The sequence below is a fragment of the Salvelinus namaycush genome, chromosome 3 (genome assembly GCF_016432855.1).
Source record: "Salvelinus namaycush isolate Seneca chromosome 3, SaNama_1.0, whole genome shotgun sequence".
Lineage (NCBI taxonomy): Eukaryota > Metazoa > Chordata > Actinopteri > Salmoniformes > Salmonidae > Salvelinus > Salvelinus namaycush.
The window spans coordinates 35565262-35584395 of NC_052309.1; the positions used below are offsets into that span (position 1 = coordinate 35565262).

At 40.0% G+C, this 19134-nt stretch overlaps 2 protein-coding genes across 2 annotated transcripts; both read left to right on the top strand.

Annotated features, from left to right (window-relative positions):
• The first annotated feature begins 82 nt into the window (after positions 1-82).
• LOC120030875 (PRKR-interacting protein 1 homolog) lies at positions 83-11379 on the top strand. Its single transcript, XM_038976376.1, has 6 exons — positions 83-225; positions 3166-3244; positions 3550-3650; positions 3736-3821; positions 3939-4003; positions 10559-11379. Exons 1-6 carry the CDS (start codon positions 97-99, stop codon positions 10654-10656), a joined length of 558 nt encoding a protein of 185 aa, XP_038832304.1. The 5' UTR covers positions 83-96; the 3' UTR covers positions 10657-11379.
• Positions 11380-14706: 3327 nt separating this feature from the next.
• Positions 14707-17856, top strand: upk3b (uroplakin 3b). The gene is made up of 5 exons (XM_038988460.1): positions 14707-14722; positions 16750-16981; positions 17089-17171; positions 17277-17406; positions 17565-17856. Exons 1-5 carry the CDS (start codon positions 14707-14709, stop codon positions 17758-17760), a joined length of 657 nt encoding a protein of 218 aa, XP_038844388.1. The 3' UTR covers positions 17761-17856.
• Positions 17857-19134: the final 1278 nt, after the last annotated feature.

Genomic DNA, 19134 nt, shown 5'->3' on the forward strand with positions numbered 1-19134 from the left:
ACCCCCTTATAACTCAGTATGCAGCCCCAGTACGCTAGGTGGAGCTAAACATTTTACGTACAAATCAATGTAGAAGAAGACAAACATATTCGAAAGATGTCGGCGACCAGAGAAAAAGATGGTCGACCAGGGAAACCTTCAGGAAAGGAATCTCAACCTTTGATTATAGCCAAAACTCCGGCAGAGGAGCAGCGCCTTAAATTGGAGAGATTGATGAGAAACCCTGTAAGTGTCGGCGGGGTTCTTTGAGGATATATTCAAATAGCTCATGTTTATCTCCACAGCCAGCAAGGCTAGCTAACGTTAGCGCCAACTGCAGTGAATCGGTTTACCCAGATAGTTAGCTAGAACATTGCCTGATTCACAGTCTGAGATTGATGGCGTTAATTTGTTTGGAAAAATTCATCTCACAAGCCAGAATGTTGAATACCATTTTATTTCAACGTAACGTTACTGTGCCATTTGTGTGTGCGGTTTGTCCTTTTGTTGGTAGGAATTTGAGAAAAATATCCACAGGAAAGTACAGTATCAATAAACCAACTTTTCCAAACGCTGGTAATGGTTTATATCACCTGTCAGAAAACAATGCAAACATGTGCATGTATTTACATGCGCAAATGCTTCAGGTGATAAGGCACTTGAATGCACTACCAGCGCTTTGAAAAGGTTTCGTTAGTAGGGGGCGACAGGGAACTAGCGAGGTGACGAAGATGGCGGAAGTGGATGCTGAGTTCGAATTAAGCAGGAAGTCAGTAGTGACAACAGTAGTATCGAAAACGAACGAAAAGGAATTTGTCTAAGATTGGAGTGCAGTAAATGATAATGAATTGCTTCTTGTTCGGATGCATATGTGGGAAACCCGTTTGGTTTCGAAAATGGTGACGTATGCACTTGGAAAAGTGGCGTGTCAGAGTGACCTGAGCTGTGTTCGAATACCCTTACTAATTTACTGTATAGTACATACTTAATGAGTATATATTATTAGTTCATTTTAGTATACTGTAAACGAACGGTATCCTTTCAGTTGAGCATACTAGCGCTTCGCCTGTCTACAGGAAGTTTATTCTGTTGCTATGCAACCTCTTGCTCTCTTATTAGCATAACAAATTACTAACTAGACTTCGAGTGTGTATGTAAATTCAATCTGGATTGCCAGAGTGTGCTTTGGGCGTTTGTAAATCAGGGCGTTGTCAGATTGTCCGTTCATAAATTCTGAGCGTTTCGCTCCTGGAGTGTGCTCTGGAGGAGTAGAGTTGATCTGAGCGTTCTGACCTCAACTGCAGTCAAGCACCCAAGCTAACTGGCTAATGTTGGCTAGCTTGCTAGCTACTTCCAGACACAAATGAGAGAACATCTCACTCTGACCATTTTACTTGCCCTAGCAGAGCTGGTTAGGCAGTTTTCATGTTATCCAGAGCGTTGGTGACTAACTGTGCTGCTGACAACAATTTAATTATGCTTTTTTGCCAATGTTTATTGACACCGGGCACATTCAACGATCGTTTGTAAATTCATCAGTTATTCTGCGTTCTGCCTCTGGCAGTCAGATGAGAGTGCTCTGAAATCGTAGTAGATATTCAGAGTGAATTTATGAACAGACCCGAACGACTATACCACTTAGCTAAGCTATGAATGACGTGAATAATCAAGTCAATAAACGTTGGGTAGTTAGCATAAAGTAAATATACTGGCAAGTTCGATGTACTAGGAGCCAACAAATCTGAAAACGTTGTGAAGCCACGGCCATTTCCGAAGAATTGCATTATGTGCCCTAAAAGCACGGAAATGTTGTCCGTTGCTTTTATACTTCGTATTTTGGCGAATGTAGGACCACATCCGAGACATTTTGGCATACTAACTCTTTCCATACTATGACCAATAAGCATACTACATACTCAAATTAAGTCACAAATAGTATGGTTAGTATGAGTTTTCCAACACAGCTCAGGAGTGGTAATATTTTGATTAATTTAATTTCTGAAGATCAGAGGAAGATTGCAGTGGGCCTCAAAAGAATCAGGACAACAAAGGAGTCATCTCAGGGGTGACGAAGGATGTTCAGGTTGAATACCTGAAGAGAATTCCTGATGTGGTTGGTGCCCGGAGTCTGACCTGCTGGGTGAATGGAGAAAAAGAAAGTCTGTCTGTCCTGTGTTTTTTTTGATAAAGAGCAAATACCCACGCATGTGAACCTTGGTTATGTAAGATATGACGTAATAGCTTTCATCTCTAAACCACAGCAGTGTAAGAATTGTAAAGGATTTGGCCATGTTTCATGTGTGTGCAGATGAACAGAGTATACTGAAGAACGGTGTGTAAAAGGATGACGTTGTTGCAATTGTGGTGGGGATCATGATCCTGAGTTCCTGTAGTGCCCTGTAAGAGTGAAGGAAATTGAGATGGCAAAAGTCAGAGCGGTCAATTGAATCTCCTATGCAGAGGCGATTTAAAAGAATTGAGAAAACAAGTGATGCTAGTGAATATATAGTAGTGGATACACCACAGCCTGTAGTAAATGTTTGCTGCCAGACAAGAGACCCTGTGTGTTAAATTGATTTTGTGTTCATTGCCACAGTTAAACTGTACAGCACAAGTCTTAAAGAAGTCGAGGAACTGGACATTATTGTGGCTGTGGCAGAAATGTTTTTGGGACTCAAGGGTTTTACATCTGAAGACTTGCAAGGGGTACTGGCGCTGGAAGACCCACCCTCCCAGGTTCCCCTTGAGCCTGTATAGGGATGTATTTATTTTTTAACAAAAGTTGTTTGATTTGTTTGATTTAAAAAAAAGTAGTTCAGTTTTTTGGGGGGAATCCTGTTTCCATCCCGCATAGTAGGTGGCAGGATGCACATTAAATTGTGTGATCGCCAATATACCATAAAAGAAGAAGCGCTTTGAAAAGTTGGTTTAATTATGCTTTCCTGAGGACATTTTATCACCACTTCCTTCCATCAAAAGGACCAACAGAATGGGCAACCATTAAAGTAAGTTTAAATATAATTTATTCAACATTCTGGCTTGTAGAGAATTTTAGGGTAACTTAATTCATACTGAATGTCCATGGGGTAACCATGGTAAGTCTGATGTATTAGGCAAGCTAGAACAGTGAGTGACAATACTAGCTAGCTAATTATCGTAAAAATGAATACTCATGTATGTTTGTAGGATAAACCTGCTCCTATCCCAGACCGACCAAAAGAATGGAACCCTCGGGCTCCTCCGGAGTTTGTGCGGGATGTGATGGGTAAGCCTGCAAACTTTAGCTAAATACCTGTGGCGGATTAATTTGTCAATTATCAGGCAACGGCAAGGGCATGTGCAAGTTATTTTTTTGCAGCCAAAGAGTCGAGCGAGCTCTGCAAGAATGATGGTTATTTATCTTGCAAGACTCGTTATCTACGCACATACACACTATCACATTATTAGGTAGGCAATGGCATGTTGGCACAGTTCCGGCACTGGAAATCTTACCCCCTACTACGGAGTTGATTTTAATAAAATCACTTCTAGCCCGCTATGAGATGTGTAATGAATCTCCCCCTCCTCCAGGCTCCAGTGCAGGGGCTGGCAGTGGAGAGTTCCATGTGTACAGACACCTTCGCAGGCGAGAGTATCAGAGACAGGACTTCTTGGACAAGATGACTGAGAAGGTGGGCAGCTGACCTTATCGTTTCTCTTGGGAACCAATTTCTTTTAAACGGTAGGGTTCAGCAAACTCTTTCCTTTTTCTTGCAGCAAAAGATGGATTTAGACTATCTTGACAAGGTGTCAGATAACCAACAGGCAGCTGATGAAAGAACAGCCAAACGCAGGAAGAAAAGGTTGGTACATTAATCAAGGACCCACTAAAAATAAAATCTATAGAGCCTATTGCTTTTATTCTCTGCTGTAAACTTTATACTTGCTGGTTTGTTACATTACACGTTTGTGTATTTCAGGGAAAAGCTGAAGCAGAAGAAGCTTATGGCAAAGAAAGCCAAGCAGGAAGCCAACAACGTTGAAGGTAAATTAAACAAATAATATTTAAGTGATAGATTTCATTGAAACATGTCCCCTTCAGACTTTAAGTGTGATGAAAGAGCAAGTCCACTACTTGTGTTGCTATGGCCAGTGCAGGAGCTAAATTGTACTCGCATATTACGCTACAGCAGGGTTTTTCTGGATCAGAAAGGGGCTAAGGTGGAGGGCGTGGCAATGGGCGTGGTCAGCAATGGGCGTGGCGGTGTAGAGACATTTTTGTAATTTTAAGCCAATTTCCTGCAATTCTACATATTCTGCCATGAAGCTGAGAGAAGATTTTGCTGTTTTTTAAGCTAATTTCCTTTTGCCATGGCTAATGCTTTATTTTGCTCAAACATGATAACAAAATCAATATTGCTAAATTCATTGTTTTTGGAATTTTAAATTCTCCTATCTAGATTTTATTTAGGTGATTGTTGTCAAAGATTATAAAAAAATAGGTAAATTGTCTTAAGTAACTTTACAGTGCATTCAGAAAGTATTCAGAACCCTTGACTTTTTCTTTCTATTTTGCTATGTTACAGCTTAATTCTAAAATTGATTAAATTGTTTTCCCCTCATCAATCTACCCCATAATGACAAAGCAAAAACTGATTTATCACATTTACATAAGTATTCAGACCCTTTATTTAGTACTTTGTTGAAGCACCTTTGGCAGCGACTATAGCCTTGTGACTTCTTAGCACACCTGTATTTGGGGAGTTTCTCCCATTCTTCTCTGCAGATCTTCTCAAGCTCTGTCAGGTTGGATAGGGAGTGTCGTTCCACAGCTATTTTCAGGTCTCTCCAGAGATGTTCGATCGGGTTCAAGTCCGGTCTCTGGCTGGGCCACTCAAGGTCACTCCTGCATTGTCTTGGCTGTATGCTTTGGGTCGTTGTCTTGTTGGAAGGTGAACCTTCACCTCAGTCTGAGATACTGAGCGCTCTGGAGCAGGTTTTCATCGGAGCTCTTTGTACTTCGCTCCGTTCATCTTTCCCTCGATCCTGACTAGTCTCCCAGTCCCTGTCGCTGAAAAGCATCCCCACAGCATGATGCTGCCACCACCGTGCTTCACCGCAGGGATGGTTCCAGGTTTCCTCCAGATGTGGCATTCAGGCCAAAGAATTCAATCTTGGTTTCATCAGACCAGAGAACCTTGTTTTTCATGGTCAGAGTCCTTTAGGGGCTATTTGGCAAGCTCCAAGCGGGTTGTCGTGTGCCTTTTACTGAGGAGTGGCTTCTGTCTGGCCACTCTACCATAAAGGCCTGATTGGTGGAGTGCTTCAGAGATGGGAGAACCTTCCAAAAGGACAACCATTTCCACAGAGGAGCTCTGTCAGTGACCATCGGGTTCTCGGTCACCTTCCTGACTAAGGCTCTTCTCACCCTATTGCTCAATTTGGCTGGGCGGCCAGCTCTAGGAAGAGTCTTGGTGGTTCCAAGCTTCTTCCATTTAAGAATGATGGAGGCCACTGTGTTCTTAGGGACCTTCAATGCTGCAGACATTTTTTGGTACCCTTCCCCAGATCTGTGCCTCGACACAATCCTGTCTCGGAGCTCTACGGACAATTCCTTTGACCTCATGGCTTGGTTTTGCTCTGACACACACTGTCAACTGTGGGAGCTTGTATAGACAGGTGTGTTTCTTTCCAAATCAATTGAATTTACCACAGGTGGACTCCGAGTTGTAGAAACATCTTCAAGGATGATCAATGGAAACAGGATGCACCTGAGCTCAATTTTGAGTCTCCTAGCAAAGGGTTTGAATACTTATGTATTCGGCAGGTAGCCTAGTGGTTAGAGCGTTGGGCCAGTAACCAAAAGGTTGTAAGAATAAGAACTAACTTGCCTAGTTAAATCAAGGTTTAAAAAAAAAAAAAAAGGTATTTCTGTTTTCTGTTTGCAAACATTTCTAAAAACCTGTTTTTGCTTTGTCATTATGAGATATTGTGTATAGATTGCTTGAGGACATTTGTGACTGACTGGCTCAGTGACTGACTGGCTCAAAACTTGAAATAGTTTTTTTTACATTGGATAAAAGCAGAGACTCAGAGCTACAAAATGTTATATCATACACTACAGTTGAGGAACAATGGGAAAGTAATTTTGCTTTTGAGAAAATGGAATTTGAATGTTTTGGTACTACTATTGGAGAGCCCTTTGTGTACCTCCATTCTGTACCGTTCACACCCTCTTAAGCTTTAGCCCCACCCTTCTCTTTAAGGTTTGATCCTAATGTACTAACAGCAGTCAAGCACCCAAGCTAACTTGCTAGCTGTTTCCAGACATTTTAAGTGCGAGAGAACAGCTCACTGAACATTACTCGACCTAGCAGAGCTGGTAAGGCTGTTATGTTATCCAGAGTGTTGGTGACTGCAACTGTGTTGTCAGATCGCAAATTCAGAGCGTTTCACGTTGAGTGTACACTGGATGAGCTAACTGACTAACATTGGCTAGCTTGCTAGCTATTTCCAGACACATAATAAGAACACCCCATTCTGACCATTTTACTCACGCTAGCAGAGCTGGTTAGGCTATTTTGATGTTATCCAGAGCGTTGCTGACTAACTGTGCTGCTGGCAACAATTTAATTACACTTTTTTGCCAACGTTTACTGACACTGGCCACATTCAACGGGTGTTGAGCGTTCGTAAATCATCAGTTAATCTACGCTCTCTGGCACACTGAGACGAGAGTGCTTTGAAATCGGAGTGGATGGCCAACATGAATCTGCATGTAACTAACCAACCAGGTTTAATGTAAGCTAGATAACATTAGGCTATAGGTAGCCAAGCAAATAGCTGAGATACGAATAATAATGTCATACACATTTGGCTAAAGTTAGCTAGTTAAACAATGAACAATCACAATTCATGACTTTATTATTCTGCCTGAATCTGCAGGTGATAAACTTCTTACGGCTGAAATCCCGTTAACGGGATCGATTTGACAACAGCCAGTGAAAGTGCAGGGCGCCAAATTCAAACAACAGAAATCTCATAATTAAAATTCCTCAAACATACAAGCATTATACACCATTTTAAAGATAAACTTGTTGTTAATCCCACCACAGTGTCCAATTTCAAAAAGGCTTTACGACGAAAGCACACCATCTGATTATGTTAGGTCAGCGCTTAGTCACAGAAAAACACAGCCATTTCCAGCCAAAGAGGGGAGTCACAAAAAGCAGAAATAGAGAAAATGAATCACTAACCTTTGATCTTCATCAGATGGCACTCATAGGACTTAATGTTACAAAATACATGTATGTTTTGTTCGATAAAGTTCATATTTATATCCCAAAATCTCAGTTTACATTGGCGCGTTATGTTCAGTAGTGCTTTGCCTCCAAAACATCCGGTGATTTTGCAGAGAGCCACATCAATTTACAGGAATACTCATCATAAATGTTAATGAAAATACAAGTGTTATGCATGGAATTAAAGATCTACTTCTCCTTAATGCAAACGCTGTGTCAGATTTCAAAAAGCTTTATGGCAAAAGCACACCATGCAATAATCTGAGTACAGCGCTCAGGCACCAAAACAAGCCATACAGATACCCGCCATGTTGTGGAGTCAACAAAAGTCAAAAATAGCATTATAAATATTCACTTACCTTTGATGATCTTCATCGGAATGCACTCCCAGGAATCCCAGTTCCACAATACATTTTCGTTTTGTTCGATAAAGTTCATCTTTATGTCCAAATACCTCCTTTTTGTTAGCGCATTTAGTTCACCAATCGAAATTCACATGGTGCGGGCAAGTCCAGACAAAGTCAAAACAGTTCCATTACAGTTCGTAGAAACATGTCAAACGATGTATAGAATCAATCTTTAGGATGTTTTTATCATAAATCTTCAATAATGTTTCAACTGGACAATTCCTTTGTCTTTAGAAATGAAAAGGAACAGAGCTCGCTCTCACGGCCAAGCGCCTGATTTAGCTCATGGCATTCTGCCAGACCTCTTAGTCAAACAGCTCTTATTCGCTCCCCCTTCACAGTAGAAGCCTGAAACAAGGTTCTAAAGACTGTTGACATCTAGTGGAAGCCGTAGGAAGTGCAATCGGACCAAATGTACACTATCTAGGATAGGCAAAAACTTGAAAACCTACAAACCTCAGATTTCCCACTTCCTGGTTGGATTTTTTCTCAGGTTATTGCCTGCCATATGAGTTCTGTTATACTCACACACATCATTCAAACAGTTTTAGAAACTACAGAGTTTTCTATCCAAATCTACTAATAATATGCATATCTTAGCTTCTGGGCCTGAGTAGCAGGCAGTTTACTCTGGGCACGCTTTTCATCCGAACGTGGAAATAGCGCCCCCCCAGCCATAAGAAGTTAACCAACCAGGTTCAATGTTAGCTAGCCAAGCAACATTAGGCTTGCCAAGCAAATGGCTCTTTCTGTCAATTTTAAACTTGTAATATCTGAAAATGTAGCTAGCTAGACTATCTTACCCATATACATCATTCATGGTTGGATGCATCTCCTGTCGGATGCCATGGTTGCCCGTAGTTTGAAGATGTAATCCGGAGACAGGTGTTCTCAATCTCCTTAGCTATCATACTCGAATTACACAGATTTTTAAAAACTCAGTCCTCCAGAAAGTGGAGAGCAACACTTATGTAGTTTTAGTACACCATTTTTAAAAAAGCCGCATTAGACAGGATTGCCTAGACATACTGACCAGCTCAAATAGACAGAAGCATGCTATATGGCAGACCAATCCAAACTCATCTCTCGGCATGTCCAGCCCACTCATTATCTCAGCCAATCATGGCTAGCGGGAAGGTTGCTGACTTTTTCTGTGGCTAAACCAACTAGGCTCGTAATTTTAACAAATGCCTTCTCGAACATGTGAACATTCATGTGCCTTTACAACAAACTTGTATGCCATCTGTAAATACGAATAAAAGACAGCAACCTTCGTCTCGTGCCGAAATGCGCATATGCAGGCCGTCAAATCAAAAGGGACTGCTTTCAATAGTTGTTTTTGACGGGGGGGAAAGCATGTCAGTTTGTCACTTTCATGATGTTGGAGTAATAACATGTTCAAATACTTAAGACCTTGGCTTGAATCTAGGTTGTGCCTTTTAGATTGAGAAAATTAATAACTAAGGAAGATTTTTTTCACTTCTCTCATTGACTTCTCAAACCCCAAATCCAGACCTGGTCTGCTTTGCAAGCGTTCCTGGAAGTCTTGCAATGTTGCGTCTCTAGGTTTAGAAACTCCGTGACAATGCTCTGATCATTGGCTGATCGCTCCCAACCAATGTTGGTTAATGTTGCATAGGCTTAAGTTTAAGTCATGTTTAAAAAAAAATCTGAGCGTTAGTTCTCGGCTTGCATTTTAACTCTGATCTTGAAAAAGGTTGGTGACCACTGTTCTACAGTTTTCCCTGTTAACACTATCAACATTTCCCTTTACTGTGGAAATTGTGATCGAATCAATGCAATATTAGCCATTTTATATGCAACAAAAGGAACTATGCAAGAGATTTTGTTGTTGGCAGAACGCATCGGAGATGGATTCTATTGCATTGGTACACACGACTCAGCCCGTACTCTACACAGACCGGTGGGGCATAACCAATCAGAGCTGCAGTAGGCCTATATGCAAATAGACCATTTCCATATGGATCTGTGCCATTTACTTTTAACTGGACTGTGTTTACAGCATACGTGGTAGTGAGTAGATATGCTTGTTTTGAGTTTAAAGCGAGAGCAGTATGTAGCCACGTTTGCACATTTTGTTCATCAAATTTATTTATATAGCCCTTCTTACATCAGCTGATATCTCAAAGTGCTGTACAGAAACCCAGCCTAAAACCCCAAACAGCAAGCAAAGCAGGTGTAGAAGCAATTTTCATGTCCTTTGCTAGTTATTTATTAGCCCAGTTTTATCATTTGTAGTCAGCAATAGGGGAATGATTGCTTCCTACAAGAGCACAGAACGTGTACATTTCTAGGCATCTTTAAAAAGAGTCAGGTAAAGAGCTTTAAAAAAAAAAAAAAAAAACTTATAGTGGCAGTGTTGTATTATTTTGTAAAGTGGTTTCTTGCATCAACAAAATATTTTCAGTCGCCTCCTTGTCTAAAGGACAAGTGCATAAACAGGTTAATGTCAAGCCCTGCATGTTTTTCTTTCAAGTCTTATGGAATGTAGGCTTACAATGAACAGCATTTTTTTTGTGGAACATTACTCCCAACCCATAGGAATCCCCACCCAGTTTACATTCAAATGGCAGAAGCCCTCAATGGTAATGTCCATGCCAAAATGGATATAACTCCTCTAGAGCCCTCTTTTTACCTTTATGGTGTAAAGTGACGCGGGAGGGGAAACATATAATCCAAAGACACTTCTATGAGTGGTCTGATGCATTTGTTAGATTACGAGCATTTAAGTGCAACATTGGTAGCGATGGTTTTGGAAAACAGCTTAGATTGAACACTAAACCCGGCCCAGTACAGTTTCTTAGTGGAAAATGGTAAAGGTAATAAGTTATGGCAGAAGAGACTGATTTTTAGATTGTCCCCTCTGTTCAGATTCTGAGAAGTCCTCCTCCAGCGGTGAAGAGGACGACCAGGAGAGGGAGGCTGAGGATGATGCAGAGGCGCCCAGCTTCGTCATGGGGAAGAGGTGAATGCCTGCCACCGGGTCATGAGACACGCTTCAGGAAGAAATTGAACAGGGGGGTCAATATCGAATACCTGTTTAGAAATTAACACAGCTGAGCAACACAGCCCAGCTTTTATCAATGTTATGAACTCCATAGACATCTGAGAGAGAACAAAGGGAGATGAGCCTCTGTTAGGGAACTGACATTCTTCCAAACTCATGTTTATAGTTTAGAGCCATGTTACCTGGCCCTGGTTCCCGGGTACCGCCAACAGTACACATTTTTTGTTGTAGCCCTGGACAAACACACCTCATTCAACTCATTGAGGGCTTGATGATTAGTTGACAAGTTGAAACAGGTGTGTTTGTCAAGGGTTACAAGAAAAATGTACTGTTGGGGGTACTCAAGGAACAGGGTTGGGGAACACTGGTTTTAGAGGACCTCGTTCCAATTCAGTGAATCGAGGTTGACAAAGCTGGGTTTCGCATTTATTAGGCACCAAACGGAAGAAAACTGACTGAAACAGGGAGGGAATACCTGAACTTGAAATGCTCCTATAAGAAATACATATTTTGGTTTTCTGTTGCAAAACCTTTTGCTACAGTGTGCCCTAATGAATGCAATAATACAGGTGTCTCATTTGAAACATTTTCCTTTTGTGTGGTAGTATAATTGCTCACTTGTTAATTTTTTTATACTGTACTTGTGTATATATTTTTAATAAACATCTGGGAAGAATAAGGCCTATATTTGCTGTATTTTCCTCCTGTAGAATCTTCTGGAATAGTTTATTACTAAATGATAGCCCAATTTCATAAGCCATACATTTACTTAAGGACAAGCATTGTCAAGCTATTTTCACAGTGCTGATCAGGACATAACTCCTATAAGGGTCACCACTCGTGAAATGAATTTGGGGAAGGATAATGGATTTCTTTGAGTATTTGTTCTAAGAGGAAAGCAGATGCTTGTATTAGGATTTTTATAGAGAAGTGCTTGCAGTAATAACCTGGGTAAAACATGGATCTGCAATTACTTTACCAGGAAGCAATCATTGCAGGGTATGTTGTCATCTTTATTGCATGTGTCTTGTTCATCCAATGACATACAGTACCAGTAAAAAATTTGGTCACCTACTAATTCAAAGGTTTTGCTTTCCAAGGGTTTAACTATTTTCTACATTGTCAAACTATGAAATTACGCATGGAATCATTTAGTATCCAAAAAGTGTTCAACAAATCAAAATGAGATTCTTCAAAGTATTATCTGGAATGCTTTTCCAACAGTCTTGAAGGAGTTCCCACATATGCTGGGCACTTGTTGGCTGCTTTTCCTTCACTCTGCGGTCCAACTCATCCCAAACCATCTCAATTGGGTTGAGGTCAGGTGATTGTGGAGGCCAGGTCATCTGATGCAGCACTCCATCACTCTCCTTGGTCAAATAGCCCTTACGCAGCCTGGAGGTGTGTTGGGTCATTGTTCTGTTGAAAAACAAATGATAGTCCCAGTAAGCGCAAACCAGATGGGATGGTGTGGCAATGCTGGTTGTGTGCCTTGAATTCTAAATAAAATCACCAACAGTGTCACCAGCAAAGCACATCACACCTCCATGCTTCATGGTGGGAACCACACATGCGGAGATCATCCGTTCACCTACTCTGCATCTCACAAAGACACGGCATCTGGAACCAAAAATCAAAAATTTGGACTCATCAGAGCAAAGGACATATTTCCACCGGTCGAATGTCCATTGTTCATGTTACTTGGCCCAAGCAAGTCTTCTTCTTATTGGTGTCCTTTAGTAGTGGTTTCTTTGCAGCAATTCAACCATGAAGGCCTGATTCATGCAGTCATTGTAAGTAAGAATTTGTAATTCTTGCCTAGTTAAGTAAAGTTTTTTTAAAAGTTGATATTGAGATGTCTGTTACTTGAACTCTGTGAAGCATTTATTTGGGCTACAATCGGAGGTGCAGTTAACTCTAATGAACTTATCCTCTGCAGCAGAGGTAACTCTGGGTCTTCCTTTCCTGTGGTGGTTCTCATGAGAGCCAGTTTCATCATAGCGCTTGATGGTTTTTGCGACTCCACTTGAAAGTCCTTAAAATGTTCCAGATTGACTGACCTTCATGTCTTAAAGTAATGATGGACTGTCGTTTCTCTTTGCTTATTTGAGCTGTTCTTGCCATAATATGGACTTGGTCTTTTACCAAGTAGGGCTATCTTCTGTATACCACCCCTACCTTGTCACAACACAACTGATTGGCTCAAATGCATTAAGAAGGAAAGAAATTCCACAAATTAACAATGCACACCTGTTAATTGAAATGCATTCCGAGTGACTACCTCATGAAGCTAGTTGACAAAATGCCAAGTGTGCAAAAATGTCAAGGCAAAGGGTGGCTACTTTGAAAAATATCAAATATTTTGATTTGTAACACTTTTTTGGTTACTACATGATTCCATATATGTTATTTCATAGTTTTTATGTCTTCACTATTATTCTACAATGTAGAAACTTGTTTAAAAAATAAGAAAAACCCTGGAATGAGTAGGTGTCCAAACTTTTGAATGGTACTGTATAAGGAATAGGCCTCAACTTCTCTACTGAACTCTAAGTTTACAACATAACATTCTATTTAGATTGTTCCTATTCTAAGATTTTTAAAAAGTAAGCTTAATCTTATTTCCACTTCTATCAAGTCTAGACTTTTCACAAACTCCCTCCGAAGTGGGTTGTTGCTCTAAAGTTGCAGAACCTGAGATGCAGCAGTGCAGTTGACAATGTAAACAACACCTGCCTATATTTATGAAGCTGTCAATGTCTTGTTTACAGTCTCAACGCATTTTGTTTGTAGTCAAATGAAAGTCAAATGTTATGTCACATTATTTTTAGACTAACAGGTGGAATGCTTACTAATGGGTCCTTTTCCAACAATGCAGAGTTAAAGAAAATAAAAATAGTGACACGAGGAATAAATACACAGTGAATAACAACTAGTAAAAATAACATGGCTATATACAGGGAGTACCAGCACCAAGTTGATGTTCAAGGTTACGAGGTAATTGAGGTAGCTGTGTAGATATAGGTAGGGGTAAAATGAGTAGGCAACAGGATAGATAATAGACTGAGTCAGTATGCATGTGTGGGCGTATGTAGTGTGTGTGGGTAGAGACCAGTGTGAGTCGGTGCAAGAGAGCTAGTTAAGTAAATGCAGGTAATCCTGGTAGCTATTTAGCAGCCTGGTTTAGCAGTCTTATTGCTTGGGGGTAGAAGCTGTTCATGGTCCTCTTGGTTCCAGACTCTGCTTGCTGTGCTTGGGTGACTGGAGTCTTTGACAGTTTTTTGGGGGCCTTCCTCTGTCACTGCTGGGTATAGAGGTCCTGGATGGCAGGGAGCTCGGCCACAGTGATGTACTGGGCTGTACTCGCCACCCTCTGTTGCGTCTTGTGTTCGGGTGCCTTGCAGTTGCCGTACCAAGCGGTAATGCAGCCAGTCAAGATGCTCTCAATGGTGCAGCTGTATAACTTTTTGGAGGATCTGCTGGGAGCTGTGCTGGACTGGTGAGGCACACAGGGACAGAACCTAACAATGGATAGTTAGTGGGGTTAATTTCAATGAATGCCAACAAAAATGACTTATTATTGGGAATTTCTAAGTTATACCAGGTTATACAGCCCATTACATATCCTTTACCAACTAATGTCTCATCTTGAGGTGTGTGTGTTTTTGACTTCAGTTATGGCTCTTCCAAAGACCAGATAGAGATGTCGACTTCTCCTGCACATAGCCCTGGGATCACAAATTACAACACACACCACCTTAGTAACTACTACAGCAATGTCCATTAAGGAAAATACACTTTGCTTTATAATGAAGGCATAACTTTTCTTTTATTAAAAAAAGTGATCACTACAGTTTTACATAGCTGATAAAATCAGGTTTGTCTCATTTTGAAAAACACCCTAAACCGTTTAATATGTTTAAATTCCTACAAGTGTTATAATTTGACTTACATAGGATAACCTTTGAAGGTGTGAACATATGTTTGTAATACAAACTGAAGACTAATAACTATGAATAGTTCTGCAGGTATATTTACAGATTCTCAAGCTTTGACATAATGATTGTTTCTCACACCTGTCCGTTTACAATGTAATAAACCACATCTCTGGAGAAATGAATTAACAATTGAGTAACTGGTTAAATCCTGCCAAGAATATGTCAAAGGAATATTCACCTGAATGAAATAATAGTCAACATGGGCTGTGCCATGAGGTTTTGGTGTATTAAGAAAAGAAAACAAAATTGAACAAAAGCGTAGGCATGTCTAGGCGTGCAAAACACCTGTAGCAAACACCACAAATGATTTCAATCAGGAATAACCACACACACCCATACAGACCAACCTGTGCTTGATTCATTCTCTTTTAAAAGGGGATGGGTAGGGAATCTATTTAGGAACGTTCACATCAGCTAAGTTCAGTCACTTTCCCAGGAGCAGTGAGTAACATACAGCACACCAAAGTGTTCGAAGAAATGGCATTACTATTTTATGTAGTGTTTTGCCTGTCTGTCTGGACTGGGTTGTGTCAAAGTAAGTGGATTTTTTTTAGTTGTAATATTCACAATATGTCGAGTGTCTGAATAGTTTTTTTGTGGATTGTTAAAGTTATTAATATCCAGGATGATCTTTCACATATGATCTTAAAGGTATTTACCTCAGTTTCAGTTATGCAAGTTATTTATTTAACCTTTATTTTGACTGGGAGTCATGCTGAGACCAAGGTCTCTTTTACAGATGAGCCCTGTATTAAACATATACATTCCTATACACTATACACATCAATACAAGAAAAGCAAAACACAAACATATAAAACAAACAAATCAATAAAAAGGTCCTCAATCAGCCCTAAAGGAACCAACCCTTTCCAATTTTAGAGAGTTTTGGAGATAATTCCAGAAGTAAGGTGAGATTTTTTTTTTTTTTAGCTAACTCAGTTGAGATCAAATGGATTTCCAAAGTTCTCTATGTCATTTGAAGTTCCTGTTGTGTTCAGTTGGCTCCAGAGAAAGCATACGTGTCAGAGTTTTTGCTGAAAAACAGGTGGGTTCCATAAAACAAAATGTGTACTATAAGAGACCAACCTTTCTTCAGATTTAATGTGTGAAACTATCAAGCTGACTCCACCAGAATTAGTCAGATGTGCTGAGTTTCTGCTGAACAACATTTCAGAATTGAGTCACTTAAATACAGCGTGGAAAACCCACTCACAATGCTGTATGCTGTATGGAACACTTATAATATTGGGAGGAGACTTAATTACTAGGTGTAGTTTTCAGATCCAATTGGCATGACTGAACTTGAGTAATGTGACGTCTCATATGTTGCACAGTAACCTGACCTCCCTCACTGGTTTAGCCAGTATTGAGAAATTTGGCAAAGATGACAGATAATTTCAATTAAATATATTGATGCAAAGTTGGATAGAAAGTCCATAACAGTGGGCCTGGCTTTTTATACAACCGTCAATCAGTTTCACTCGACACACCCGAAATGTGTGTTGGAACATTTCAGGTAAAAGAATAATCTGTAAAAACAAAGAGAGGAAACAGTTTAGAAAAGAAAACATTCTCTTTCATTGTAATGATCAAATTATCAATCGTTTTTGGGAATAGTCCAAATGTTTTTTTTCTTTGTTCTTTCACAGTACAAGTCAACAACACTCCTGCAATAAACCCTTCCAGCTTGGCTGCGAAACTGACCTCTAATTCAGTGATACTGACATCCCCAAGTTGTTACTTCGACATTCTGGGCAATTTGTCCTGCAATTCTACAACTACCTGTGAAATATGGCTCGTATCAGCCATAGATACAGGTACTGGAATCCTCTGCATTTGATAGGAAATATAAAACCAAATGGCATACAGGAAGAGCAATTGAACATTCTTCCGTCTATGATTTATAAAGAAAAAGACATGCAATGTCAACATTTTAGAACGTTTTGGTGCACCAAAGTAGATACAGTATGTTGTACTTCACATACAGAATAAAGACAAAGAAAGCACAGTATTGCATTTTTGTTATTTCTTATTCTACAACCTTACATTTCAACAGGAGGCAGCAATTATGATGCCGACAAGAACATGGCCTACATTGACACCCTCTCTCCTTATCCAACCGCCTTCTCTTCCAACACCTCGAAGAAATACTTTCTGACCAAGTTGGGGCTTCAGAAAGACTACCCCTGCCCCATCGTCGCTGGAACAGACTACTTCAGGGTTGGCTCTGACGGTAGCTGCTCCACTCCGAACTGTAATGGAATATTGCCTGTTGGCTCCACTGCCAGGTCAGAACCCCTCCTTCACCCCAGTGCATTGACGTTGGATCTAAGTTGAAGTACCATTGTGTGAATTCAATGCAACCAACCTAAATTATGTTCTTCCACTATTTCAGATTTAAGTATGTTCTTATCAACCCAGCGAACAAAACAGTTGTTGCGGAGAGTTTGTGGTCCAACAACATCACTCTTTACGCTTGTAAGGACTTCCCATATATTTTCTGAATCTACAGTACTCAGTAAATCAGAAATGTCCATGAACCTCTGCTAAACATAAAAACAACACCATTGTCTATTCCTCCAGTGAAAGACCCTGAAAGAATTGATAATGGCTTTGCTGGAAGGTCTGCGTCCATGATTGTCATAACATCTATCCTGTGTTCCTTCCTGGCCTTGCTGCTGCTGCTATTGCTCATCATGCTGAGCTATGTCCTGTGAGTCATATTACCTACCACCTTTCCCAGTTAAACTTCATAGACATAGGGTTCATAGACACAATGTTCATTTCCATTTCCATAGTCGGCTACTTAGCATGTATCTAATAGGCTACCTAACATTCATTGATTTCTCCAACCCTCTATGTCCTCTGCAGTTGCTGTCGGAAGGAGAAACAGGAAATCCAAGTTCCAGGATCAGTGCGCATGTATGACACTCACAACTTGAAGGACCCTTCCCCCTATGTAAACCGTGCTTATGAGGATGAGCCACAGAGACCCACAGTCACTAGCCCCATTAGGCTCAAGAGCTACACTGACTATGATTTGAAAAAACCGGCCACAGAATTGTAGTAAGTGTTTGTGAGAGGAAAATGTTGCACTTAGTGGTTCATTGGCAACATCAATTTCTTACTGTCATTCATGATCAATATGTTTATGATATTAAGGCTGGGGGTTTGATAGCTATTTAGAGGTCTGTTGCTTCATTTAAAATAGCTGGAGTCGAGTCCTATGTTTAAAATAATATGTTAAATTCACGTTATAGGCTACATTTATTTGGAGGCAATGACTTGTGTCATAAATATAATCTATTTAGACAAACAAAAATATGCAATTGAGTGCACCAAGCTAATCAAAACAAAAAAATGTAACCGTATATTAATAGTTTTTTCCCCCTTTTTACAATAATCAAAATAGAAAGAGACATTCATAATACTCAATTTCTCTCATCTCCTATATGCTGTCATCATTGCTGTGTAGTGTGTAAATGGGTCATTCTATGAAAATGAACATTACATTTTTTTAAACAAATTGTTTACCAAACTTTGTCATATAATAGCTAACCCCTTAACATTTTAAATCAACATAAATGACAGCTGGTGGGTGACGCCTGTGCTGAAAGGACTAGTAATAAAGGACTGCTAACCTACAAAGCATTACATGGGCTTGCTTCTACCTATCTCTCCGATTTGGTCCTGCCGTACATACCTACACGTACGCTAAGGTCACAAGACGCAGACCTACCCTGCTGGTCATCTTTGAACGTTTGAACATCCTGGCAATGTACTGTTATAATCTCCATCCGGCACAGTTGGAACCAGGTTCCTGCCCTTCTAGGCAGTTTTTCCTAGCCACCATGCTTCTACATCTGCATTGCTTGCTGTTTGGGGTTTTAGGCTGGGTTTCTGTATAGCACTTTGTGACATCTGCTGATGTAAGAAGGGCTTTATAAATAAATGTGATTGATTGACTAGTAAAGGCCTAGTTTTGTGAGAAAAAAAATAAAACTAAATGTATTGTTTACCAGCAATTTTCTTTTTCTTTGGGGGGGGGGGGGGTAGATCAGTTTTAATGTAGCAGATATATTGTGGCTTACATTAATGCATAATTTCCAATCTCCCATATATATTTAAAAATATATTTTTTTCTTTATTATTTTCCCCTAACCCTAACATCCCTCCCCTAATTAGAGTAAACTAATGGACAACAACACATAGGCTTCTACTTCCATCTTATACATACTATATACATTTTACGGACACAGTATATTTTACAATAGTTATCTTTTGTTTGTTTTTATTCCCATCCTACAGCTCCACTCCCATCTATCTCTGAACACTATCCAGTTTTTATTTCTATGTGCCATATATTTTTAAACTGTGCTGTGATGTTCCACAAAAGTTCTGTACCTTTCTATTCTCATAGATCCTACATATTGTAAATTAA

Excerpts from the sequence above, each read along its gene's own strand:
- LOC120030875 (XM_038976376.1), top strand. The coding sequence starts at position 97 with ATGTCGGCGACCAGAGAAAAAGATGGTCGACCAGGGAAACCTTCAGGA. Across the intron at positions 3,651-3,735 it reads TGGACAAGATGACTGAGAAG|CAAAAGATGGATTTAGACTA; the intron begins GTGGGCAGCTGA and ends TTTTTCTTGCAG. Across the intron at positions 4,004-10,558 it reads GGAAGCCAACAACGTTGAAG|ATTCTGAGAAGTCCTCCTCC; the intron begins GTAAATTAAACA and ends CCCTCTGTTCAG.
- upk3b (XM_038988460.1), top strand. Across the intron at positions 16,982-17,088 it reads CCTGTTGGCTCCACTGCCAG|ATTTAAGTATGTTCTTATCA; the intron begins GTCAGAACCCCT and ends CCACTATTTCAG. Across the intron at positions 17,407-17,564 it reads ATCATGCTGAGCTATGTCCT|TTGCTGTCGGAAGGAGAAAC; the intron begins GTGAGTCATATT and ends TGTCCTCTGCAG.